The sequence below is a fragment of the Hevea brasiliensis genome, chromosome 11 (genome assembly GCF_030052815.1).
Source record: "Hevea brasiliensis isolate MT/VB/25A 57/8 chromosome 11, ASM3005281v1, whole genome shotgun sequence".
Lineage (NCBI taxonomy): Eukaryota > Viridiplantae > Streptophyta > Magnoliopsida > Malpighiales > Euphorbiaceae > Hevea > Hevea brasiliensis.
In genome coordinates this window covers 859,401-875,338 of record NC_079503.1, presented here as the reverse complement: position 1 = coordinate 875,338, position 15,938 = coordinate 859,401, and the positions used below count along the sequence as shown (strand labels likewise).

Below are 15,938 nucleotides of genomic sequence, written 5' to 3'. Positions count from 1 at the left end.
TAAAATCTTGTTTCTATATAACCCCCACACACATGCATACTCTACATCTTGTGTGAAATCTCGAAGGACTAACCCTTAAGCACTAATCATGTTAATAAGGCTAAACATCGAAATAGAAAAAAAATAAAATAAAATAAGTACGGCTACTAATCATGTTAAAATGCTACATATATACTACGTAACAGAAAGATTGAGATATAATGGATGGTAAAACCACAAAACAATTGTAACTTTGCAGTTAGGGTTCTATCAAAGAAAAAGTACAGTCAATCATGGAAGCATGGAAATTCCATCCTTTAACTCTTTACCTATTACTTCAAGAACATTGGGGAATCTAATCATTAATTCTAGATTAAATTCAAGAAAACTCTTTAATTAATTCATTGGTTTCAATCCCTTTCAAGCATTGATAAAGTGAAAGTTGCTAATGTCCTCACTCATCATTCATTTTTGAACAATCATTTTAGCTACTTGCAATTTGCTTGATTGTGGACCCTTATTCTATGCGAATCACTATAATTAACAAGTGGGTATTTGAAGAAAGGCTTGTGAGAGAGTTAAATTAATTATACCCAACTTTTCCAGGAAAATCAAATTAAATACCATGCTATAATTTGTATAAATCACATTATCATGATTGGACAAGTGCTAAGAGAGAAATACGTCATGAATTTATCATCTAATATATTCACCAATACTGTTTGCTCCATGATTGCTAGCTAGCTATATGTTACTGTCCAACACTAGCAATTGAAAATTAAGAACACAATAAAAAATTAATTGGAGAATTAAGAAGAATGCAGAAGACCAAAAATTTCATTTTTGTATGATTTGATAAAGGAAATTGCCACCGCCTTTGTGGATCTAATGCTAAATAATGTCCACATGCATGGATATAATAATAATAATAATAATGAAATAGATCGAGAGGTTTGTTATAGTGGGTGACGTGTAAGGATTGCATCCCCATTAGCCTATAAATATAGGCAAGAATATGAAGATAGTGTGCACCCCATTGCAGAAAAATAATTGAGGAGGTTGGTCCATGGCCACTCTCTGTTTCATTTCCCCCATCTCACTTAGGCTCAGGTTTTTCCTTTGTGCCTACTTTCTTTCTTTATGCCTTTTCTTTTCATTCAACAGAGGCTATGCCTCATTCGAAGGAAGGAAACTTGCAGAGAGCCAGCTTCCTCACCATAGCCATACAATTCAAGTCAGCTCTCTACTCCCATCTGATTCTTGCAAACCTTCCACTACAAAAGGTCTTTCACATAACTCTTAGCTTTTTTAACTTCTCTCTAGCTCAAAATTAATTATTTTTCTTTGTTTAGACAATCATCATCATCATCACCATCATCTTAATCATTAATCATTATAACTATCTTATTTTCATTGTTATTAACACCTTTATAAGGGAGTTTCAGAGTGAAAAAGGATTTAATTATTAATTAATCTCCTTTCATTTCTTTTTCTTTCTATAATTTTTATGGCATATCAAACATATTAGCTAGTGAAGTTATTGACAAAAGAAAAAAACGAAGAAAAGAAAAGAAAAGAAAAGAAAAATCTTTCTCTAAGTGAAGGTTTCTGATTGAAAAATGGATATTAGGTAGTGAGAGGGCCCTCCATACAGAAAAAGAGCTTATATTCTTTGAAGAGTTATCATCACTCACCAGCAAAAAATCCTACTCATGTACAGTGTCTCAAGGCAATTGCTGGTCACATTTTTGGTGATTGATATATTCACAGTGTCTTGTGAGATTCAGCCCTCTCCATTTTTTACATAAAGATAAATAATTTTGTAAGAAATAGACGAAAAGACTCGAATTCAAAATCTCTTTACTCTCTACACCTTAAATGTGTATGAAAACCCATCAAACTATATTTTTCTATATAACTTTAATATATTCAGAATAAAAAGTTAGAATTGATAGAGAAAGGGTGCTCTAGTCTTTATTAATCAGACAAACTCTGCCAGCTGCTAAGTTGTCCTTTTTTCTTAGAATCTATAGAGCAAATCGCTGATTTATAGGTAAGTCCAGGCGAGAGTCTAATTTGACAACTGCACACAAATATATTTATAATTCAAGGAAATTAGTGGAAAATATTATAATCCCAAATGATTGTACGATTCAAAGAAAGTGTTTCATTAAGCAAAATATAAAATAAAAACTATTTCATGAAAGCTTAGAATGATTCCACACATCACAAGTAGTCTACTCATTCATGAATTTCTATAATGAAAAACATTAAATTGCTTTATCATATGATGAAATCTATTGTTTTTATTTTGTTGTTCAAAATGATAATATTGCTTAAATGTAATTAAATAGAAGGGAACTTTCATGATTTTATCAGTTAGTCCACAGAAAGTTTAGGAAATGCCCAATTGAGTACGACAACTCTCCAACAACCGGTTGTTTTAACTCTATGTTCTTACATAGTTGCAAGCTACTTTTGAGGCGTGCAATTTTCTATTACTGTAGATGACAAGTTTAGGTCCAGGCATGGGTGTGGTCTGGTTTCAGGTCTAAATAAAAATTTAATTAGGGACTAAATCCAAGGATTTCTCTCTCGATTTCATTTAGTTTGATCAAATTTACTAGTTAAAAATTTTTAAAAAAATAAAAAATTTAATTTTTAATTTAAAACAGAACTGAATTGAATAAAATCAGTCCTGCCCACAATTATGATTATATTTAGATTAATTAATTCTAATTTAATTTTAATTGAAAACTTAGATTGTTGCCATGTTGCTTTGTTTTGGTGAAAATTAGAAATCAGTTTTCAGCACAAAACGCTAAGAAAATTGATTTTTAGAAATGACTTTGTTAATTTGATTTATTAAGAAAAAAAAAAAAAAAAAAAAAATATATATATATATATATATATATATATATATATATATATATATATATATATATAAGATTTTTTTATATATATTTAGGATTATGAATATTTTCGTACTATCTTTTATACATTAAAATTAAAAATTTTAAAGCAATTTAAAATAAATAATTCTGAAATGATTTCTAATTGAGTTAAATTTTGTTTGATAAAAAGAGTTATCATCTTTTTAACCAGACTAAATCAGGTGAAAGTAAGAATTTTAAATGCTCTTTTAATCATTGGATACAACCCACTCTTTTAATAAATAAGTAATAAAAAAAAATAGTTAAGAATGTTGTTATTTTTATCTGATTTCAGTGGTGGAGAAGAAGGCATTATTGGAAGTAGTCCACAGGCATGGTCCATGCTCGCAACTAAAAGCTGGAAAAGCTCCAAGTCACACGGAGATCCTCCTGCAAGATGAATCCAGAGTCAAATCGATTCACTCGAAGTTGTCTGGTGCCAGCAATGTGAAGGTGACAGATGCAGCTACCCTTCCGGCCAAGGACGGCAGGAGCATTGGTTCAGGCAATTATATCGTGACTGTGGGACTTGGCACCCCTAAAAAGGACCTTTCCCTCATCTTTGACACTGGAAGCGACCTCACCTGGACACAATGTGAACCCTGTGTCAGGTCTTGCTATAAGCAAAAAGACCCAACTTTCGATCCCTCTCAGTCAACATCATACACCAACATTTCCTGTGGCTCCTCGCTCTGTAATTCACTCGCTTCTGCAACAGGTATCCACATACCTTTCCTCCTTTTTCTTTTACTTAAGAAATGATGAACAGATTTCTGACTACTAATTGATAATTAATATGCAAAATACATGCTACAGGCAACACTCTTAACTGTGATTCCTCAACATGTGTATATGGCATTCAATATGGAGACTCTTCTTTCTCCGTCGGCTTCTTTGGTAAAGAAAGGCTCACTTTAACCCCAACTGAAGCTTTCGACAACTTCTATTTCGGCTGCGGCCAAAATAACCAGGGTCTCTTCGGGGGCTCTGCCGGCCTACTTGGTCTGGGCCGCGACCCATTATCATTGGTCTCACAAACCTCACGAAAATACAACAAGCTCTTCTCCTACTGTCTCCCATCCTCCTCCAGCTCAACTGGCTTCCTCACTTTTGGCGGCTATTCCTCTAAATCCGCTAAATTCACACCGTTATCCACAACATCTGCCGGCTCCTCCTTCTATGGCCTCGACTTCACTGGAATCAGCGTCGGAGGCAGCAAATTGTCAATTTCCCAGTCAGTCTTTTCAACCGCCGGTGGAATCATCGACTCAGGCACTGTCATCACCCGGTTGCCACCGGCGGCATACTCTGCTTTAAGGTCTGCCTTCAGGCAATTGATGACCAGGTATCCGACAGCGCCTGCAGTATCAATACTTGACACTTGCTACGATTTTACCAACTATAATACGATCAGCATACCAAAGATTGGCTTTTTCTTTAATGGTGGAGTTGAGTTGGATATTGATGCTACCGGAATTCTATATGCTAATAAGGTGTCTCAAGTGTGCTTGGCCTTCGCCGGAAATAGTGACCCAACGAACGTGGCCATTTTAGGTAACGTGCAGCAAAAGACTCTAGAGGTTGTCTACGATGGAGCTGCTGGAAAAGTTGGTTTTGCTGCTGGTGGTTGTAGTTGATTTATCCAATATTGCATTCAGGTTAGATGGAAAAATGGTAAACACAGTTATAATATTAAAATCCTTGCAGAACTGTGAAATATGGAGTTTGAATTTCAATCGAATTTAACACAGCATGATGAAAGAAGGGGAATGTGGGTGCATTGGATTATGATTATTGATTAATGAATAATGGGAGATTGATTTGTGACCTAAAAGCTAGGGATCAAATCATGCTTATAATAGTGTGCATTAAGGTAAAGGGAAGTTTGGAATTTGTGTATACTAATAGCTTTTGCAAATGTTATGTTTTTATCCAGCAATTTTTAGCATTTTTCTCTATTTTTAGTGGAATTTTAAATTTAATTACTTAGATGCTTTACATTCATATCCACACTAATATTAATTTGTTATTTTATTATTATATTAAAATTTTATTAAAAATAAATAATTATTATATTTTAACTTTTTTTGGGATTGCTGGTGGTGATGGAAAATGAAATCTCGATTCCAAATAACATGCCTCCTTTTTTTTCTTCAATTATGCTAATTGCAATCATATCAATCCACCAAAAACCTATATATGCTAAAAAAAAAAAAAGGAACAATACATAATTAGTCTCCAATCAATTAAAAAAATATCATCAAAGTTTTTATTGCAATTTGTGAAGACATAAATCTGGCATCTACTTAGGGGTGGATACTATTTGATTTAAATCAAATCACATTGCTCTAATTTGGTAATTCAATTCGATTCAATTTCAGAGAGAAAAATTTGATTAAACCGAATTGAAGCGAATTACTTTATTGATTTTTAAATTACTCTATTTTTGTGAAGAATTTATTAATTATATGTATTTATATATATATAATTATTTAATTTCATTAATTAATGGTTATTATGTTCAAATTAAGGTTAAAATTATACCAAATAACTTGAAAATTAAGTCTAAATAAAAAATCCCATCAAAACACAAAAACTAATTAATTTGAACCGAACTGAATTAAAGCAGTTTGATTTGGTTTTTTGTACTTCAGCTCATTTCAATTTCTAAAAATATAATAATTCAGTTTTAATAATTCGATTTGATTCGGTTTGAATCGAATACTCAAATGAGACAAAATAAGGGACCAAATTAGAGAAAATTATGATGGAAGATATCAAAGGGAATTATGGCGTGATCCATGATGCAAAATTGTCACTTTTCCACACATGGTTTGGTTTCTTTTGTTCCTACCATTTAACCTATTTTCCATTGTATTTTTTTGTCCGGTTGTCGTCTTGCATCACATTTCTCATAACAAAGGGATATAAATAATTCATCAAAATAAAATAAAAAAAAAATCTTCTAATTTCCATTTTGCTCACTTTTGTAAAATGTATCCACCTGTAATTTACATATATACGTCAAAATTAAGTCTTTTTAGAAAATTTTTAAAATTCATAGATATGGTCCGGTTTGGTTTTAAAATCAAAATGAGAATCAAAACGACCATTCTGATTCAAAGAATTAGAGATCCAGGACTATATATCAAAAGGTACTTGTTAAATTTAATCTCGGTTTCAATTTAATTTCCGTTAAATCTCAATTTGGTTCATTCGATTGAGTTTATTTCATTTGGTTTGATCAAATTTAATCATTAATTTTTTTACTTTTGAAAAATGAAAGATCTGATTTTAATTTGAAATTAATCTAAATCAATTTTGATCGATTCAATTCGATTTTAATTTAGTCAAATAATTTAATTAAGTGTAAATTAATTTGATAAATTTTAATTTAGTTTCAATTCAAACTCAATTCACATCTACTTCTCCACGATTCATTATTATTATTTTTATAATAATAAAATCTTATTTTTATTTTTAAACAAGTAAAATCTTAATTTATAAGAAATGAGACTTTCATATTTATTAAAGATTGAGTCTTTTGCCCTAATTACAAAGGCATGTGCTGGAGGGACGCAGCTATATACAGCTTGGGAGGCCATGTCCCCCAAGACTTCAATTTTATCCATAATTTTATTATATTTTTTTTTAAAAAAATACTTTTTACCCTTAAAATTTTAATATAAATTTAATTTATTTTTTACAAAAATACTATTTACCCCTCTAATATCTTTATGTAAATTTTATTTTAACTCTATACTCTTAACAAAATTTTATTTAATTTCCTTTTGACCCAAAGGCATATGGCATTAGTACACTTGAAATGTTTGCACATAATAATTAAACTTGCAATTTGCAAGACGACGGACTGAAAAGTCCTTCATTTACACGAATGAAAGGCGCAAATAACTGTGCTGTGGGATCAGCCACCCAAAGATTGTGGAAAATTGTACTAGGTTTGACTACGTTGACCAACCCACGTACAACTATTCATGGATTCGTCCGCGCAATCAATCACGGCTTTTATTTCGGGAAAAGAATAATCCAAACGCCACCGATCTTTGAGCAAAATAATACTTTTTAATTATAAATTTTAAATTTAATTAAAATCAATTAAATAAATGGATCGCTGATTTTGAGAATAAAGTTCCGTGAGTGGATGTTTTATGCTATTAATGTAACCTAATTTAAATTTTCTTGTAAGTTATTTTTTTTTTAATTATAATTTAGACTTTACTCATTTTACAGAAAATATTTTTTTATATTTTTTAATATTTAAAATACTTAGTAAAATGAGTAAAGACATATTTTCCTAATATAAAAATTAAAAACTAACTCATCTTTTAAAAAAAAAATTATTAAAAAGTTATTTTCTATTTTTTAAATTTTATAATCTTATTAAAATGTAAAAATACTTAAATATATATTAAATAAATACACAACATCAATTTGATATTACAACTAAACAATAAAAAATATCTTTAGAAAAAATATTTTTTTCATAGAAAATATTTTTTGTATATAAATTATTTTTCATAAAACAATGAAGTATTAAATTAAAAATTTTATAACTTTGAAGATAATTTAAATATTAATAAATTAAAAGTCATTAATGTAAGGTACAATTTCTTTTTTTTTTTTAAGTGAAAAAATGAGGCTATCTGAATATGATAGTTATAGTCCACTTAGATCTGAGGTAGACTCAAATGAGATAAACTTATCGCGCTGCCTCTCATTGCGCTCTTAATCATAGATAGTATTTAGTCATCATACTGGAGTGAAGAGTTAAATCGATATGAGATAAAATCATCTTATTGAATTAATCACTAGGCTTACACCCATGATAGTGTAAGCTATAATTTTTAGAGTTTTATAAATGTACTATATATCAACTCAAAAGTGCAAATTGTAACAAACTAACAGCCCTATCTCTTCTAAAAAATTTAGAGGAATATTAAAAGAAAAAAAAAAAAAAAGAATTTATGGATGGATTTTTAGCAATTATTACAATAAGTGTAATAATGTTTTGATGAAAATTTTTTGTTTAGAATTGATTTATTATGAATTTAAGATATAAATATATAAGACTTATATATTTAATAAATAATTATAAAAAAAAAGTGGAAAAATTATCCTCAAAAGTGAAAGGAAACTTCCTAATGCCTATCATTTTCCTTGTCTATCAATTTGCCCCTCGAAGTGGTCTAAGTATGATCTGTAATTACTGGGTAGAGGAATTTTTTTTTTTTAAACTGTGTTCATCAAATTCAAAATATAATTTATGGTAAAATTCATGCATAAAACTCACACTATAAATAGAAATGCACACAAGCAAGACTTTAATATTAACCAGGAAAAGTGTCCATGGCTACTACTACTTCAATGTCTTCCATGTATGCTTCTCTTCTTTATCTATGCCTTCTCTTCTGTCTAGAAAAGGGCGCTTATGCTTTTGAAGGAAGAAAAATTGCAGAAAGCAACAATCTTCATACCATTCAAGTAAGCGATTTGCTTCCATCAACTGCTTGCAAACATTCTACCAAAGGTAACTAAACATGATTCTCATTAAGCTTCTCCTAAAAATTTAAGCATTTTATGTCCTGAAATAGTATTTTCTTTCAATAAGTATAATAGTTCAGCAAAAGGACGACTGTTAGCTGCTAAGAGAATTTCCAAACGAAGCCAACTTTCCAACAATTTCAATATATGATAACAACACGCCAACTACTCAACTCAATAAAGCAATTAATCTCTCCACTAATTTGAAGGGAAAACTTGTTTAGATATGCTCATTATGAACTAAGACGTAAAAATATGAATTCTACTTATTTTTTATTTGAGTCTCACCATAGATTTATATATGAATCGGGTCAACGGTGAACCGTATTAGGAAAAAGTTTCTCCTAATTTGATTCTATCAATCATCTCATACAATAATAACAAATCTAGCTATCACTGTTCAGTTGCAGAAAACAAGGCAGCCTTCAAGGTAGTTCATAGGCACGGGCCATGTGCCCAACTGATTCAAGACAATGCAAATGCTCCCAATCTCGAGAATATCCTTGTTGAAGATCAATCCCGAGTGGATTCAATCCACTCAAAGTTTTCCAGGACCTCCGGAGACAGCAGCTATGTGAAGCAGACAGATGCTACTAGACTACCGGCCAATAGGGGTGTCTCCCTTGGCACAGGCAATTATATTGTCACCGTGGGACTTGGCACTCCTACAAAGGATCTCCCGCTCATCTTCGACACTGGAAGTGACCTTACTTGGGTACGGTGCATGCCTGGCGTCGATGCCTTCGACCCAACTAGGTCCTCTTCCTATCACAACATTTCTTGCAAATCGGAAATTTGCTCTTATGTCACTTCCGCTACAGGTAACCGTCCTGGTTGTGCTTCCACAACATGTGAGTACGGCGTCCGATACGGTGACGGATCATTCACCTACGGATTCGTGGGCAATGAAAGGCTAAGCATAGGATCCGCAGACGTATTTGACAATATCACCTTCGGTTGCAGCCAAAGAAGTGAAGGATTGTTCGGAAAAGTCGGCGGCTTGATGGGTCTTGGCCGAGCTAAGTTGTCCATCATCTCACAAACCGATTCAAAATACAAGAAGCTTTTTTCCTACTGTCTCCCAGTCTCTGGCAAAGCCGGCTTTCTCAGTTTCGGCGCCTCACAATCAAAATCCGCTAAATTTATCCCGCTATCTTCTAATTCCGACTTTTATAGCCTCGACCTCGCTGGAATTGTTGTTGGCAACCGGAGGCTTTCAATCCCCGCATCGGTGTTTTCTAAAGCAGGCACAATCATTGACTCGGGCACTGTAATCACGCGGCTGCAGCCAAAAGCTTACTCTGCTCTCCGTTCAGCATTCACAGAAGCAATGTCAAAGTATCCGAAAGCTGAGCCACTATCAATACTGGACACTTGCTATGATTTTAGCAAATATAAAACGATTGAGGTGCCGAAGATTGCGTTGTCTTTTAATGGAGGTGATGTGGAAATTGATCAATCGGGAATCTTCTTTGCTAATGGGATTTCGCAAGTGTGTTTGGCGTTCGCTGGGAATACAGACGCGAGGGATATAGCGATTTTTGGGAATATGCAACAACAGAATTATGAGGTGGTTTACGATGTGAATGGAGGGAAGATCGGGTTTGCTCCTGGGGCTTGTAGTTGATTTAATTCCTCCAAGTCAACTCCTATTATGCTAAATGCTAATTATTTAAGCTTAATCACTAGTAAATAAAGCCAATTATGTATGCAGCGCAGACCCAAAAAATGGTCAATCAATTGCCTAATATAGCTTTAGTAAAGAAATTAATTATTTTATTTTGGTAATTTTTTTCCCTCTGCTGTCCTATCCTGCTTGTTCCATTTCAACCAGAAAATTTAAATAGTAATCCAATTTTTTACTTAAAAAGTACTAAAAAGAAAAAAAAAAAAAAAACTTAAATCAGTAATTCATTTAAAAGTTAAGGCTAAAACAGGCAGGCAGGCAGGCTCATTACTTGCTACTTAAGCCCATAGTTTTTATGTATCGATCCGATCCCCATTTCCGACCTTTGAACTTGCGAACCTTGAGGCTTAAGGCCAAATTCCTTTTATTTCCACTCTTGTTAAAATGAGAAGACCAAACCCAAATGGTAACATCAAGCAATACCCCACATGCAATTGAGGCCTATTAGACATAGGTTCCACTTTAAACACTCTTCTCAATTCAGTCTTCCACAACTGCTGGGTCAACAAAGTTACACTGCTTTTATGTTAGGCATAAACCAAATTGCCAAGACCAGTTCGGCACTTCGGATTAGGCTTTGGACTGCGGTTTGCTCCCATTTGCTTCAATTCTGTTTCGATTTGAAAAATAAAATTTGTATTAATAAAATTAAATTATTGGCTTGAAATTTAAAAGTTTATTGACAAAAAAAAAAGTTAAATTTTATCACATTTTAATTATTTTATCTAATATTTTCAATCTTGACAAAATCAATCAAAATATCTAAAATGGTAAAAATTTTATATAATTTTCATCAATCCAATTTTGAACTCTATTTTTCAACTTGTTCACAGCTACAAGTGAAGAACCAACATTACTACATTTATCAACTTTTAAATGATTTAATTTTTGTAATCATTAAGTATAAAATAATAATGAGATTTTGTGATAGTGAAAAGAGAAAGTGGGTGACTAAAACTATCTAATTTAATCAAATGAATAAAAATTTTGATGTACCATAGATATCAAAATAAAGTTAATTTGAAAGTAATTAATGATATTGGTAAGATTTGATGAACTATAAACGAAATCGAAGAATACGTCAAGAAAAATTGGATAAAAGTAAAAAAAATTTTTAAAATTTCAAAAAAAAATTGTATTTTGAAATTTTGGTCAATTATATCAAAATTAAAATGATTGAACAAAATTATTAAAACGTGATAAAGTTTATTTATTTATTTATGTATTTATTTTATCAATAGGTCAACTTTAAAATTAGTAGGGAAACCTTTCCTTCAATAATTCCAAAGTTTAAAGTAAATGAAGAAGGAAAAAAAAAAGATATCTAGTCATTTTAAATTGTTCTTCTAATGTTCCTATGACATGCATCAGTATATATATATATATATTTTGGTTAATTTTGTTTTAGTACAAGAACAAAGTAAGGAATTTGCTTTTCTCTATCAGTTTATCGCTGTTTCGCATAGCATATGGAGACATAAGCAAGTGGTTGATGTGAAGTTGCTAAAAGAGATGGAGCAAAGTTGTATTCCATGTGAATCAACTTTAAGCAAAAAGATGAAATAACAGTAATCATGATCTTGATTGCTCCCTTTACAGTAATATTAATAGCGACTAAGATTCTATTCCAGCAAACAATAGCTTTCGGGTATCATTTAGTATTTTGATTATAGTTAAAATGCTATTTTTTTTGTTTATACTGTTTAATGACATAATATTTATATTAATATTTAAAGGTGAAAAGAGTGATTCATCAAAATACACATCTTAATTTTTAAAAGATTTTAAAAGTTAAAAGAACATTTTGATTATGATCAATAAAATAATATTGTTATGTTTATATTTAACGATTAATCTAACAGTTATTTTTATTGAATATTTTTTATTTTAAATAATTATATAAATAATTAATCACTAATAAATAATATCTAACTGTTAATAGTTAATAAAATAATTGATAATTATTAAAATAACTATAATATTTTACTAACAATGATTATTTTTATATAATCATGAGCTTAATAAAAAGTAGTTAGAGAAGGAGAAAATATAATACTTTGAAGGAAAATTTTTTAGATAGGCCTAGTTTATCACCTCATTAACAGTATAAATTAATTAAATTATTTTATATTATTTATGTTTATTTATAATTACATAAATATAAATAGATAATTAACATTTAAATTATATAATTATAATAAAATAATTAATTAGCTTAATTTGCAGATAACATATTAAACGAATCTATTAATTATAAGAATTTCGCCCTTTTAAAGCGTACCGGCATAGAAAGGAAATTTCCTGGCGCCTGCGATTTTTACTGTGCATCAACTTGCCCTCAATAATGCTGTTAAAGTGTGTCAAAAGCGCCAATCAAAGTAGAGAAATGAGTGGTCAATTTCTAGCTTGGAGACAGGGGTGGTCTTTTTAAATTAAATTAGAATTAATTCGATTAAAATTAAATTAAAATTGATTAAATTTAAAATTAGTTTCAAACCGAATTAAAATTATCTTTCTGTAATTTAATTTATATTCATATTTTTTAAAAATTTTGAATTAGTGATTTCGAATCAGATTAAATTGTTGATTTCGAATTGGACCAAATCAGCTGTTTAAATAAAAAAAATTAATAAATATCTCACCTCACTCCTAATTCATATATATAAGTATCAAATTCTCAACATAATTATTCTTTATACTATTTTTTATTTCCAATACTCTCTTAATTTCTCTCAAATTCTCTAGACGATTATTTTATACTCTATTTAATTACTAATACTTTCTCAATTTTTATATTTTATTATTTTCAATATTATCTCAATTATTCTATTATTATTTTATATCCTCAATAAAAATTTTAATACCCTCTATTTTATTTTATTTTTTTTCTCTTTTATACTTTTTTCTAATTATCATATTTTACCATACAATTTTTAGAAAAAGGAAAGCAATAGAATTGAAAACTTTGATTACTCTAAATTCCATGAGGATATGAGGATAAAATTAAGTTCATGTACCTTTTTTTAATTTCTTTAAGAAAAAATCAATTTTATTTTTAATTTTTAATTAAGTTCAAGTATTTTCTTATTAAATTTTTCTAAATGATAAATTAATTTTATTATCTTTTTTCTTATTTTATTTTAGTAGAAAGACTTAAAAAAAATAAAATATTTTTACAAATATAACATAATTTCAAATCAATAAAATTTTTCTCCGAGCTGCTCTCAAACCACCCTCCAAATTGTCTTGAACCGTTTTTTTTTTTCGAACCGTCTTTCGAATCATTTTAAATTGAAGTTTGACTGGTGATTCAAGAAACGTCTCTCAAACTGTCATTCGACGATTTGATTCAAATTTATGGTTTCATTGAATTTGAACTTGTAAAAAGAAAAAAAGAAAAAAAAACATGTTTACAGTCGGAAAAATGTCATTAAGAATAAATATAGATAAACTATTATAGTTTGATTGTCATAAAATTGATGTAAATATTTGAGCTTTTTGTGAGGATCCTAATCTATCCATTTACAATAAAGCAACAAAAGATTAGTTGAATTAATAAGGATGAGCCCATTCTTTAAACGCTAAGCATTTACCATTAGCTTATATATAGGATTAATGCACCAAAGCAAGTGTTTCATAGTAACTAGGAAGATTGGTCCGTGGCTACTGCTTCCATGTCTTCCATCTTCCACAGTGGCTTCCTGTACGCTTTTCTCCTTTATCCATGCCTTCTCTTCTCTTGGAAACGGCGCTCATGCTTTTGAAGGAAGAAAAATTGCAAAAAGCCACCATCTTCATACCATTTAAGTCAGCGATTTGCTTCCATCAACTGCTTGCAAACACTCTACCAAAGGTGACTAAACATTATTATCATTAAGCTGCTCCTAAAAATTTAAGCATTTTAATTTTGTCCTGAAATATTTTCTTTCAATGAGCATAAACATTTCTGCTAAAGGGCGACTGTTGGCTGCTAAGAAAAGTTCCAAGTGCAGCCAACGTTCCAACAATTTCAATATATGAAAACGACACTCCAATTACTCAACTCAATAATGCAATTGATCTCTCCCTTAATTTGATGTAGTCAATCATCTCATTCAATAATACAAAATCCATCTATCATTGTTCAGTTGCAGAAAACAGGGCAGCCCTTAAGACAGTTCACAGGCACCGGCCATGTTCCCCGCCGAATCAAGACAATGCAAATGCTCCCAATCTCGAGAAAATCCTTGTTAAAGATCAATCAAGAGTGGATTCAATCCGCTCAAAGCTCTCCAAGACCTCCGGAGGCAGCGATGTGAAGCCGATGGATGCTACTAGACTGCCGCTCGATTACGATCTCTCCATTGGCTCAGGCGTTTACATTGTCAACGTGGGACTTGGCACTCCTTAAAAGGATCTCCCGCTCATCTTCGACACTGGAAGTGACCTCACTTGGGCGCGATGCAAGCCTGGCGTCGATACCTTCAACTTCGACACAACTAAGTCCACTTCCTATCTCAACATTGCTTGCAACTCAGAAATTTGCCCTTATGGCCGTCCTGATCGTCATTCCTTAACATGTGCGTTCGGCCACCTATACGGTGACGGATCATACACTTTTGGATTCATGGGCGAAGAAAGGCTAAGCATAGGAGCCACTGACGTATTTGACAATTTCTACTTCATTTGTAGCCAGATTGATGAAGGATTCGAAAATGTCGCCGGCTTGATTGGTCTTGGCCAAGGTAAGTTATCCATTGTCAACCAAACGGCTTCAAAATACCACAACGTTTTTTCGTCCTGTCTCCCAGCCTTCGACCAAACCGGCTTTCTCAGTTTCGGCACCTCACTATCAAAATCCCCTAAATGTATCCCGCGTTTCGGCACCTCACTATCAAAATCCGGTAAATATATCCCGCTATCTTCTGATTCCATCTTTTACAGCGTCAGCCTCACTGGAATCATTGTTAACGGCCGAAGACTTTCAATCCCCGCGTCTGTGTTTTCTAGAGCAGACATGATTATTGACTCCCGCACTACATTCACACAGCTGTCGCCAGAAGCTTACTCTGCTTTCCGTTCAGCATTCACGGAAGCAATGTCCAAGTGTCCAAAGGCTAAGCCACTACCAACACTGGTTCTGGACACTTGCTATGATTTTAGCAAAAAAGAAACGATTAGTGTACCAAGTATTGTGTTGTCTTTTAATGGAGTTGATGTTGAAATTGATACAGCGGGAATCTTCGTTGTGAAAGGGATTGCGCAAATGTGTTTGGCGTTCGTTGGGAATAGCGACGCGAGGGATAAAGTGATCTTTGGGAATGTGCAGCAGCAAAATCTTGAGGTTGTTTACGATGTAAATGGAGGGAAGGTAGGGTTTGCTCCTGAGGCTTGTAGCTGATTTAATTCTTCTAAGTCAGCTTCTATTATGCTAAATGCTAATTATATAAAGCCAATTATGTATGCAGAACAGACCAAAAATGATGGTCAATCGAGTGCCGAGTCGCTAGAGCTAAGAAATTTCCTTCATCTCTTCTTCCAATTTTAGGTGATATACTCTTATTTATTTTTATTACTAAATTTATATTTTTTTGGTTTATATATTATATAATTATAATGTTTAATTACTTACATGACTATTTATGTGGATTTGTCGTCAATGAATATTTTGGTTTTGGCATGGAGGAGGAGCACAAGGCAAACAATTATTAAAATTAAAACCAAAATAAGCTAATTACTCTTAAGCATGGATAAATTTTAATAGTTTTTTCAGATTGTAACAGAACCTAAAAATATAA

General features: G+C 31.6%; 2 protein-coding genes and 1 pseudogene across 2 annotated transcripts; all 3 read left to right on the top strand.

Moving 5' to 3' along the window:
• Positions 1 to 991: 991 nt before the first annotated feature.
• LOC110671297 (aspartyl protease family protein At5g10770) lies at positions 992 to 4,870 on the top strand. Its single transcript, XM_021833720.2, has 3 exons — positions 992 to 1,262; positions 3,208 to 3,630; positions 3,729 to 4,870. Exons 1-3 carry the CDS (start codon positions 1,046 to 1,048, stop codon positions 4,547 to 4,549), a joined length of 1,461 nt encoding a protein of 486 aa, XP_021689412.1. The 5' UTR covers positions 992 to 1,045; the 3' UTR covers positions 4,550 to 4,870.
• Positions 4,871 to 8,243: 3,373 nt separating this feature from the next.
• LOC110671287 (aspartyl protease family protein At5g10770) lies at positions 8,244 to 10,262 on the top strand. The gene is made up of 2 exons (XM_021833708.2): positions 8,244 to 8,460; positions 8,879 to 10,262. The coding sequence occupies exons 1-2, from the start codon at positions 8,280 to 8,282 to the stop codon at positions 10,099 to 10,101; spliced, it is 1,404 nt and encodes a 467-aa protein (XP_021689400.2). The 5' UTR covers positions 8,244 to 8,279; the 3' UTR covers positions 10,102 to 10,262.
• Positions 10,263 to 11,735: 1,473 nt separating this feature from the next.
• LOC110671281 (aspartyl protease family protein At5g10770-like) lies at positions 11,736 to 15,720 on the top strand (annotated as a pseudogene).
• The last annotated feature ends 218 nt before the right edge of the window (positions 15,721 to 15,938 follow it).